The sequence below is a fragment of the Psammomys obesus genome, unplaced genomic scaffold, assembly GCF_907164565.1.
Source record: "Psammomys obesus unplaced genomic scaffold, mPsaObe1.curated_primary_1811, whole genome shotgun sequence".
NCBI classification, from domain to species: domain Eukaryota; kingdom Metazoa; phylum Chordata; class Mammalia; order Rodentia; family Muridae; genus Psammomys; species Psammomys obesus.
This window is the reverse complement of record NW_026585644.1, coordinates 48,982,511-48,994,026: the sequence shown is the minus strand read 5'-3', so window position 1 is coordinate 48,994,026 and position 11,516 is coordinate 48,982,511. Positions and strand designations below refer to the sequence as shown.

At 54.7% G+C, this 11,516-nt stretch overlaps 1 protein-coding gene across 1 annotated transcript; it reads left to right on the top strand.

The window, feature by feature from the left end:
- The first annotated feature begins 50 nt into the window (after window positions 1-50).
- Six2 (SIX homeobox 2) lies at window positions 51-3,521 on the top strand. Its single transcript, XM_055622991.1, has 2 exons — window positions 51-610; window positions 2,411-3,521. Exons 1-2 carry the CDS (start codon window positions 51-53, stop codon window positions 2,739-2,741), a joined length of 891 nt encoding a protein of 296 aa, XP_055478966.1. The 3' UTR covers window positions 2,742-3,521.
- Window positions 3,522-11,516: the final 7,995 nt, after the last annotated feature.

The window sequence follows — 11,516 nt, the reverse complement described above, 5'->3', positions numbered from 1 at the left end:
ATGCGGGGCCGCGGGGCGCGGTGAGGGCGCGCGCGCGCGCGGCCGCCACCATGTCCATGCTGCCCACGTTCGGCTTCACGCAGGAGCAAGTGGCGTGCGTGTGCGAGGTCCTGCAGCAGGGCGGCAACATCGAGCGCCTGGGCCGCTTCCTCTGGTCTCTGCCCGCCTGCGAGCACCTCCACAAGAATGAGAGCGTGCTCAAGGCCAAAGCCGTGGTGGCCTTCCACCGCGGCAACTTCCGCGAGCTCTACAAGATCCTGGAGGGCCACCAGTTCTCGCCGCACAACCACGCCAAGCTGCAGCAGCTGTGGCTCAAGGCGCACTACATCGAGGCGGAGAAGCTGCGCGGCCGGCCCCTGGGCGCCGTGGGCAAGTACCGCGTGCGCCGCAAGTTCCCGCTGCCGCGCTCCATCTGGGACGGCGAGGAGACCAGCTACTGCTTCAAGGAGAAGAGCCGCAGCGTGCTCCGCGAGTGGTACGCGCACAACCCCTACCCGTCGCCGCGGGAGAAGCGCGAGCTGGCCGAGGCCACCGGCCTCACCACCACGCAGGTCAGCAACTGGTTCAAGAACCGCCGGCAGCGCGACCGAGCGGCCGAGGCCAAGGAAAGGTACGAGTAAGTAGAGCGCCGGCTCCCCTGGTCCAGGGAGGAATGGGGGGGGGCAGGAGGGGGTCTGGATTTAGCTGGACCCGGGGCTGCGTTGAGAACCCCTGTTGTAACCCAGTCTGGGTCAAAACAGCTCTTGGGGCTCGCTGGAGACTTTGCGGCCGGGAATTTGTCTAAAGCGGGCAAAGCAGTGCGTAAGTTCTCAATTAATTCCCTGGTCGCTTGTGGACTAGATTGGAAAAAACAGAGAGGGCAGGGTGTGGGCCTAAATCCCCTGCGAGGCAGGCGTAGCCTCGAGGCCTGACGGTCCTCGCAAGGGGACCAGGGGGATCAGGGGCTTTCTCGGACATCACCTCCAAGTCAAAGCTTTCTTTCTAGGGGTCAGAGCTGGAATTGGGATCTACCTGGCATTATCTGGGCAATATCTGGGCAAGATTATTCCTTGCCTGGACATAAGAGCTGGGAGCAAGGGAGTTGGGAGTTGTCCCGCGTGGAAAGGACCAAGAGATGAAAGGCCTCCCTCGGGGAGGAAGTGTCAGCTGTGGGAAAAGGACACACACACCCCTTTTCTGGCCTGCGGGATCCAGGGAGCCTTTTTTAGGGCTTGCCAGACCCTTGACCTTTCTCTCCTCGGGTCCTGCTCTCTTTGGTGAGGTAAACGGGGATCTTGGAAGGGCTAAGGGTCGTATTTCCTCTCGGAATCCAAGACGTTCAGGACTAACCTAACCCCTGGGGTTCCCGTGACCGCCCGCAAACCCCTCGGACTTGACATCTCGAGGGGGGAAACGGGTTAAGAGGACAGAGTCTCTTCTTGGGGTAACGGCAAGACAAGACACCTGGGTTAGGTGGCGTGGGGTGAGTTTGAATGGCCCCAGCCAGGGTGACAGATGAACAGGCTGCGGACGGGACCTGGGACCTGGGTGTTGGAAACTTTCAAGTTGTGCTACCGGTGGCGGGGAGGTCTCGCTCACTCCGCTCGAGAAATCAGAACAACTGCTCAGAATCCACAGAGGTTTTACCCAAGGTTTCAAATACCCGGGGCAGGAGGTGGCTTCTCTATGCCGGGTTCCCTCCCTTAGGCTGGCGAGGAGGACAGGTAGGGTTCCTGACCAGGCCCCAGGTGGGAGCTGCAGATTGCGCCCCCCTTGTCCTCTTGTTTCCGCTTAAGCCAGAAAGATGGGGGCTCTAACCATCCTGCCCTTCCTTCTAGCTTCCCCCGGGGGCTGCTCTCCACGCCGAGCCGCCAGTCACCTGGCTGAACTTTTCATTCCCAAAGCGAGATCTTTATGCCCCCTCAAGTAGAGCTCACAGAGTCTGCTCAGTGTGGAGTCAGGGGCCTATTCTCGGTGGCCTGTCTGCAACCGGGGAGTTCCCTCCAGCAGAGACAGGCAAAAGGAAACTAGGCCCGCGCTTCCCCGTGCTCAGTGGGCCCCTCAGCCAGCCTGGGCTCGCTGTGCCTGGAGCTTCTATTCCGGACGTCTACCCAGCCCAAGCGGTTTGAAAAGTCCAGGTCCTCCTTGTTTCTCCACCTCCAGGCATCCCGCTTCGGTGCCTCAGCTCCAGGGAAGGAGTGGGGCCGGAGACAGGACAAGACAGAGGGGAGGCCAGCTATGAGATTGAGAGCGTGGGCTTGTGCAGGGAGAAGACACGGGAGCACTAGCGGGTTGACGGGTTGGGAGAATGACAGAAACACCCGCAGCGGCGCTGAGTCCTGAGGCGGGCCCGAGCGCTGGCGTCCGGAGGGGGGGCTCGCGGTGGCCTTGGCTTCGCGCTGACCCCGCTCCTCTGCTCCTGCGCCCGCAGGGAGAACAGCGAGAACTCCAACTCCAGCAGCCACAACCCGCTGGCTTCCTCGCTCAACGGCAGCGGCAAGTCGGTGCTAGGCAGTTCGGAGGACGAGAAGACGCCGTCGGGGACCCCGGACCACACCTCGTCCAGCCCCGCGCTGCTGCTCAGCCCGCCGCCGCCCCCCGGGCTGCCGCCCCTGCACAGCCTGGGCCACCCTCCCGGCCCCAGCGCCGTGCCCGTCCCCGTGCCCGGGGCCGGCGGCGCGGACCCACTGCAGCACCGCCACGGCCTGCAGGACTCCATTCTCAACCCCATGTCTGCCAGCCTCGTGGACCTGGGCTCCTAGAGCCCTGCTCGCCTCCCGGCGCTGGCTTCCGCGCTCGGTGCGGGGACGCGAGAGGCGGTGCGGGAGGGCGGTGGACGCTGGAGTCTGCGCCGGGGCCTGGAGGACCGGCCGCCCTGGCACGCTGGGGCCGCAGTACCGGCGGCGGGACAGAGTGGACAACGGACTGCTCGGGATCCTTGAGGGATTCTTTTTTAACGACTTGCTTCTGAGATCCTTTGGAGGCCAGGGACCGGGTCTTAAACCAGGCAAGGGAATAAATTATAAACAACCACCACCCTATTTTCCTCATCTCTTCTCCCTTCTCTCGCCTTTTTCCTCCCTTCACTTCCCTTTCGGGTCTCTCATTTCTCTTCTTTTCTTTCTCTCTCTCTTTCCCTCCCTCCTTGTTTTTCTCACATTGTACCCTCAGTCTTTCTTCCTTCTGGTCATCTATTTGAGTCCCTTTCTCTACCTTTTTAAGAGTCCACGTGATGTGAAGGGAGGTAGACATTCTGGGCCTTCGCCCCTCAAAGACTCTCCCCCTCTCCGTGTGAGCCTAAGGTGCCAGCTTTTGACTAATAAATGAGCAAGAAATGGCTGCACCCCAGAAGCACTAGAACATTCATTCTCCTCTCTCTTCTCCCTCTCCCTCTCTCTTTCCCTCCCTCCTCTCCTCCCCACTAAGCTGGTTCTCCTTCCTCCTGGGACTGTGGCCTGAGTGCTCCCAGCCCAGAATGCCTCTGCAGCCGCCGACTTGCCTGTTCCTTTTTATGCCCTCATGTGAATGTTCGTCGGGAGATATTTCTGCTTTTATTTTATAATAAAATTAGAAATCATAAATATATGGATATATGCCCGGAGGCCCGCTGGCCTCCCGTGTAACAGCGTCTGATTTCCCTACAGGAAGTGAGCAGGTCTGGGCAGTGATGCTAGAGTAGAGCCCTGGAAACCTGGGCCAGCCTCTTCCGACACAGTGAGCCCCTGGCAAGGTGAAGGGATGGGACTGAAAACTCGCAAACCTCTTTCCCTGGAGACCTTAGTTTCTTTTCCCTACAGAACGTTCTTCAGAAACAGGGACCAGACTTCCAGCGCTCTCTCTCTCTCTCTCTCTCTCACACACACACACACACACACACACACACACACACACACACCACCCGAAGCCACCTCAAGATGCCTGACTTGTCGAAGAAGGTGAGACCTGCGTGCAGAGGTGTTTAATGAGTTTGGAATTGTGGAGTCTGGGAGGAAATTTGGTAAGTTTTCAGGCGGAATTAATGCTCCTCTGTGTGGTCGAAGTCACAAGAACTGGAAATGAAACTCCGGGTAGAATCATGTTACCGGTAGCAGCGGCTGAGACCTGGGTTCCCAGAGCGCAGCCCTGGCTAGCGACGGAGTTCGGCAACCTGAGTCGGGCGGGCGCCGCGGAGTAGACGCAGAGAGGCTGTCTAGCCGGCTAGCAGCGGGCGGGGGCTGCGCTTCCGAGCAGGTGGGCACCTGGCACCCGGGGGTCCTCAGTACGGTGCGCTGCGATCGCCACCCTAGCTGTAAATAAATCTACAATATTGTTTGCGATCCCAAGTTTTAGCCCCCTTTTGTCCAACATGCCCAGGCTGGTCCAGACCGATCCAAACCAGGCAAGACTCAGGCTAAAGTCACGGCTTTTCAGTACTGATTCGCAACGACGAAGAGGGACCGCAAGGGCAGTGGAGGGGAAGAGGCATTTGTTGGACGCTAGGACGTTTTGGGTCTTTTCTTTTCTGATCAAACCAAGACTTTCTGTTTTGACCATAAACTCAGAAAAACTCTTTTTTTTTTATCAAGAACTTTTTTTTATCAAGAATTTCCTCGCCCATGACGCAGGGAGTTGGAGGAACCTACCGGTACCGGAGGTTACACCTTTGTAGCAGCCTGGACTTCAAGGGGAACACAAACCTGAGAAGACTCGTGGAGGCTGGATTCCTCCACCCAGGCCCACACCCAGGGCCCCTCCCACTTCTCCAAAGAGAAATCCCAAGGACAGGGGCTTCCTTGGATCCTAAAATGTCTCAAGCTCTCCCTGGAACTGGTTTGCTCTGGTCTGGCCTGATTTCTTCAGACTTGAGGCGTGCAGCCTTAGCAGCTTCTGCCCGAAGATCTGCCTGGAGAGTTCCAAACGGAGCTAGCTGCCCGCGTCAGCTCACTTGGCCAGACTGCGTGGTGATGTCATAGCCCACACTTCTGCACAATCGCTTCGCTGGATAAAGAAAACCCAGTAGCCTCTCTATTCCAGCTCATCCCTCGTCCCACGCTCACAGGAAGCAGACTGTTAACTAGCACACAGAAAGGAAAAGAAGACACACATTTAACTTTGGTTCCGGTCACAGTTCTTAGGAGGCTGCTCTATTCCACTCGTTTTGGATATCACCAAAACCTATAGCAATAGTAGCCTCCCAGGGAAACAGACTGTCGCGTCCCTGTTAACACCCACACCCAAATACAGGCACAAGCTCTCAACATGGTGTCCCACAAGCATTCTCCCTCCTGGATCTACGTGTGGGGTCATACACCAGTGAACTCTAGCATGTGTGAACTTGAACACACAACACATAAAATACATCAAGCTTCCTCCACATCGGGCCTCTCCCCAAGAAATGTTAAAGTTCATGGCTGTTCTCGGCTGCCCCTGCCCACTACCAGCCCCTGCAGGGTGAGACGCTGACATCAAGGCAATGCTTTGTAGAGGGGCTCACTGGAACGGCCCCTGCACTACTTACTTGGTCCCAGAGCAGGAAATGAGCCCAGCCTAGAGGTGGCAGCTGATCTTACCAGAGGTACTACCTCTCTAGTGTCTGCCAGGGTGGCATCCCTGCCCTAAGCTTTTGAGTGTCAGTAGGAGGCAGGGGACCAGCTCTAAGGCGACATTCTGTAAAGTGATTTCAGAGCAGCTCAACTTACTGGGGCTTCCTTCTTTCATTCTTCCTCCATCAGCTACCCTGAAAAATATGTATTTAAACACTGTGTGTGTGTGTGGGGGGGGAAGATGCCAAAGTCCTCTGTATCCATCTGTATAAGCCACTCCTGGCTGTTTCCCTCTTCAGAACATGAGAACAGAATTTATAGACACTGAGTGGTAGAAACGGGGCGGTCTCCTCAGGCTCTGAGGAACAATCTTCTTAGGGGCCATCTTCCGGCTGCTTCTTACAATGCACCCTTCCCCAGCAGGCAAGGAGTTTTACCCTGGAACCTGGAACTATTAAGTGTCCCTTATTGCTGCCCTGATAGTGTCCCTAAGCAGGTACTATATCTATTGGACCCTGTAGTGAGAACATAGGTGGGGACATCAGGATCATGTCCCTAGGGGCAGTTGACAAGACCTGAAAAGTAAACAGGATTAAAACTGAACCCCAAAGCCTCCAGAGGGGATGATAAGGCACTTTCTGCACCTCCAGCAAGTCTTCCCCACATGCACCTGTGGCTTTCTAGAGTGCTTGGGTCAGACTCTTCCCAAGGGCATCTTAAGGAAATGGTATCCATGTCTGGGGAGCAGGTGATGGTTCAGGTACCCACGGCCAGGAAGGGGTAGCCAGAGCTGGGAAGATGAGGGAGAAAATGCAGAGAAAAGCAGAGGTTGAGTGACCATGGCAGAGCAAAGAAGGAGGAATCAGTGAGCCTCCAGGAGCCCACCTGCGCTGTGGCTCTCAGAATAACTGCAGAACTCTGGAAGACACCAACACTTCTGTTGAAAGACCTATGAGGAAAGACCAAATTGGAGCTGTCCTCATGCCATCCTTGTGACCTCAGCTTTCTGGGGGGGGGGGGAGGTGACTGAGACCTCACATGTGTACTGAAAGGTGCGAGAAGGGTAACTGTGTGCGAGAGGGTGGCATGGCCAGGCACGCCTGCTGTAAATTGAGAGAGCGACTCCACAGGGAGGAGGACCTGCTGAAGAGCTCCTAAGTGACCAGAGCCTTTGGAGAACTAGGAGAGCCTGAAATGGGTGAGCCTCCATCAAGGAGCAATGAGCCGGGATGGCCCAACTCAGCCTTTCCTTTTCCGGCTGTCTGCTGTAAGTTAGCCAGCCCTCTCTGCTGGGCCTGCTCCTGGCCACCTCCCCGCGTTGGGGGGGGGGGGAAGTAGGAAAGTGTTCAGAGGTGGGAGTTTCCAGCCAGGCAGCGATCCCAGCCTGGTGCACCCTAGTGCCAAGGCTAAGGCCACTTTATGCTGCCCCGAAAATTCCCATAAGTACCGTGAGACTGGAATTGGGAGGAGGGTGGAGGGCAAATCTGGGGTGCCTCCAGTGGAGTCAGCAGCAAAACAGCTTCCCTGTCTGCTTAGGTAGTTGGGTGGTGAGCAAAGGCCACCCAACACAAGGAAGACATTCGGGAAGAGACCTTCTCTAGATGCTTCTAACCGTTGCTGCCTTCTGGGCTAAGATGAGGTATAGTACAGACCCATGGTACCCAGGGCGCCTGAGTTCCGAGGACCACATCGAAGGCAGAGGCAGTCTGACACGTGGCTCGACCCTCATATGTCTACTCCTGTCCTGAGTTGGCCCAAAATAAAAGGAACCTGTAGGACGTGAGCAGCCGGAGAAGCTCCAGGCCCTCCACCTTCTGAGCCCACCGGAGCACAGAGGCCTAGCCATTTTAGACCGGCAGAAGAAAGCCGCCCATAAGCTGACCGTCGGGGGAGAAGGGGGGCAGCTGGGCGCAGAGGAGTTTGCCTCCGCCTTCCCAAGGTATTAGGTTCCTAGAGTCCAGTGCCTGGGATTCGGATGTTGTGTCTCCGGGATGGGATCTTCTTCGGACCGCGCGGCGCCCACGCAGGGAGTCGGCCTTGACCGCCTGAGGGGCCTGTAACTGGAGTGGCGGTTCGTCTGGCGAAACAGCGAGCGGCCACGGCCACGCAAGGTTCTTTCTCTGCAGTAGCACGGCCCTTTATTCCTGTTCACCTGGGCTGGAACCCGGGGCAGAGGTGACTACCCAGGCTCAGGAGTCGGCAGAGTCAGCGAGTGACCTGGGGAGCCGCTGCTCCCCGGCAGTGCTCTCTGCTCCGTTCAAGCACCGTGAGTCGGAGAAACTGAAGCCCCAGGTTAGGGAATTTCTCAGCGTGGGACAGGTTCCCGGCGTGGATAAGACCTTTGAAACGGCAGCTCGCGGCCTGCCCGGGTGATGGGCGGCCTCCGTGGGAGCACAGTGCTGGGTCAGAGGAGCCAGCCTTTGTGGCCCCGCGGCTCTGAGAGGCAGGGCTGGCGCTTGGCTCCGTCACTGGGGGACTTAGGGCCCGCGGCAGCCCGAGGTGCGGCTGCTTAAAGCCACGGGAAAGAACTTACTTAGCTCGGTAACAGTCTGATAACTGCCAGTCTCTCCCGAAGCCCTCTAGCATGCCGAGGTACACAGGAGATTTTTCTCCACTGCTGGTTATGAGAATGCAAAAATTAAACCCTGAGACCCCAGCTGAGCCTGCAGACCCCTCCCGCTCCCTTTGCGATGGCCCCCACCTCACTCTGGGGGGTTATGCAGGGGGAAGGCAGGATGAGGCTCGATGGAGCACCCTGAGGGCCCTGATAGGAGTTCTTTGTAGGAGTCTCCTCTTTGCTACTCTGGCCTGGTCAGAGACGTGGCCCTCCTCCAGCAGGCAGTACATTAAAGCTGTCATTCCATTCACACTGTTTTCCGCTGGGAAGTGAAGGCGGCCAGAAGACGGCTGGCCCATCCCAGCGAGCGATTTCCCGGCACCGGCCCCTCTGAACGCAGTCGCCCATTCCCTTCTCAGCCAGCAGGGGCGCGTTAGTGGATCACGCTCGCCAGCCGGATTCTCACAGTTTCAAAACAGTCTCTTATTTTTTGGAGAAAAACCCACCAGAGTCCCGGGAAAGCCACCAGGAGCCACTTGAACGGAAGAAGGAGGGCAGTAGTCCGTAAGGAAAAGAGTAAATGAGAAGTAGGTGGAAAGATTAAGGAATGGAGCCAGGAAACAGGAGTAGCTCCTTCCTTTTCCAGAACAGGTGTCTCCCTAGGGGAGAGAGGCAAGCGAGCTCTCCACAGCGCAGGGGCCCTAATGGGATAGAGGAGGTGGCCAGGGGGCACAGAAGAACAAGAGGAGTGGCTGGACAGCTTCTAAAAGCAACATGGTGTACACAGCTTCCAGAATTTACAGGAAGATTGGCCTAAGTCTCCTGAGCATTCTGTGGTTTGACATTTGACATTATATTGGTGTCTTAGCTGGGGTTACTGTTGCTGTGGTGAAACACCATGGCCAAAGAAACCTGGGGAGGAAGAAAGGGTTTATTTGGCTTGTACATCCACAGCGCTGTTCATCATTGAAGGAAGTCAGGACAGGAACCCAAGCAAGTCAGAAACCTAGAGGCAGGAGCTGGTATAGAGGCCTTGGCTTGCTTCCATGGCTTCGTTCAGCCTCCTTTCCTTCCTTCCTTCCTTCCTTCCTTCCTTCCTTCCTTCCTTCCTTCATCTCTTTCTTTTGGGGAAGGTTCTTTGTTTGTTTGTTTGTTTGAAAAAGTTTCTCTGTGTAGCTCTTGGCTGTCCTGGAACTTGCTCTGTAGACCAGGCTGGCCTCAAACTCACAGCCATCTGCCTGTCTCTGCCTCCGGAGTGCTGGGATGCCACCACCACCAGGCTTCAGCATGCTTTCTTATAGAACCCAGGACCATCATCCCAGGGATGTCACCACTGACCATGGGCTGGGCCCTCCTCCACCAATAACTAATTTTTATAATGACGTAGAGCTGGATCTTATGTAGATGTTTTTTGTTTTGTTTTGTTTGTTTGTTTTGCTTGAGGTTCCTTTCAGCTGACTCTAGCTTGTGTCAAGCTGATATAAAACTAGCCAGGGCAACTGAGGAGGCAGGTAATTCTGACCTTCATTTGACTCAGGGCATTCTTATGGTGCTTCCCCTGAAGCAACAGGACTAAAGAATGCTCTTTATATTCTATTTTTGAGGTGAGTTTTGAGAAGTTACCAGATCCCAAACCAGACCAAAGGATTAAGTTTGTATCCTTTGGGGTTAGGGCAAGGATTCAGAGAAACAGCTGTCATCTTGGAGGTCTATCTACAGAATGCTATAAAGACTTCAAATTAATGCCTCTCTAATCAAAACAATGGACCCATAAGACAATTAAAAGGATTGCCAATGGGAAGCAGATGGAACTGAAAACTAGAGCCTTGTTCTTATTTGACTGAGGGCCTGTCAATTGAGGTTCTCAGCAATGAGTTGGGAACCAAGGATTTGCTTAGGCTGTGAATTTAAAAACAAAACAAGTCAGATGGTGGTAGCGCACACCTTTAATTCCAGCACTCGGGAGGCAGAGGCAGGTGGATCTCTGAATTCAAGGCCAGCCTGGTCTACAGACGGAGTTCCAGGACAACCAAGACTGCACAGAAAAACTCTGTCTCAAAAAGAAAAACACACAAACAAAAGCAAAACAAAAATCCTGTGAATAATGTCCAAAGGGCTATGGATTTGGGTGTAATTGTTTGTTTTCTTTATAGTTATTTAGTGTGTGTGTGTTGTGTGTGTGTATAAGAATGCAAGCCATCACATTCATGTAGAGAGATCAGAGAGAGCTTGTAGAAGTTGGTTTTCTCTTACTATGTGGATTCTGGGACCTGAGCTCAGGTTTTAAGGCTTGGCTATAAACCTTTATTCCCTGACAGCTCAAAGCTGTACTTGGTTTTGTTGTTTGTCTGTTTGATTGACTGATTGTTCTTTCAGCTAGGGAAAATGTGCAGAGATGTAAGATTTTCGTTAATAGTAACTGGACCCTAATGCCATTTGGAGTACAGTAATCAAGCCTCCCTTTGTCATGTATTCATAACTCTTTAAAGCAGTGGTCCTCAGCCTGTGGGTCAACCCCCTAGGGGCTGAATGGCTGTTTCACGGGGATCGCCTAAGACCATTGGGAAACCTAGATATTTACATTATCATTCATTACAGCAGCAAATTACAGTTATGAAGTAGCAATGAAAATAACTTTATGGTTGGGGGGTCACCACAGCATGAGGAGCTGTATTAAAGGGGCGCAGCATTAAGAAGGTTGAGAACCACTGCTTTAAAGGAATAGATAAAGCAGTCACTCTGAAGGCAAATACTAATTACCAGGAAGAGATCTGGAGGAGAGCCAAGGACTAGGTGGAAAACAGGGCTCTGGGGAAAGGAAGTGATGCCTAGGATAGATGGAGCCAAGACATCCACAGAGTTGAGCAGGGCTCAGCGAGGCAGCAGCTGTCTGCATACCCCAAAGAACAAGGACACAGGCCCATAGGCAACTGTGATGGTTTAAGCACCAAACTGGACACCAAGAGGCCGAAAATCTGCCAAGTCTGTTAGCTGCATCACCCAGGACCTACTCTGCGCCTAGCGTGCTCAGCACCAGGCAGCTTCTTCCAGGGTGCTTCCAGGTCAGGGGCAGGAAAAGAGACTGTGAGGATGGTGGGGCAAAGACAACACACACTCAGCAGACTTTGAATGTTGGAGTGTGATGTTACCCAGGCTAGATACATACAGTGTTGAGGAGACTCAACGCTGCGGTAGGCTGTGCTGTTGCTCTAGGACATTTGGTAGGTTACATGCAGTGGAAGCTTTCACCTTGTAATATCCCATCCCGCATTGGGCTCACTGGGATGAGAGAGCACTGTAAACTCAGCAGCGGCGTGCTGCTGCTCCCTCCATTTGCTTGCTTGGCAATGGCCAGAGTCACCCATTAAGTCATTCATGGAAGTGTTTAACCTGGGGTCCCAAATGACTGGTAGACTAGAGCACCCACCCACCCACCCACCCACTGCCCAAAAAAACAC

Coding starts and splice junctions, on each gene's coding strand:
- Six2 (XM_055622991.1), top strand. CDS start 51: ATGTCCATGCTGCCCACGTTCGGCTTCACGCAGGAGCAAGTGGCGTGC. Junction 611..2,410: donor GCGGCCGAGGCCAAGGAAAG/GTACGAGTAAGT, acceptor CTGCGCCCGCAG/GGAGAACAGCGAGAACTCCA.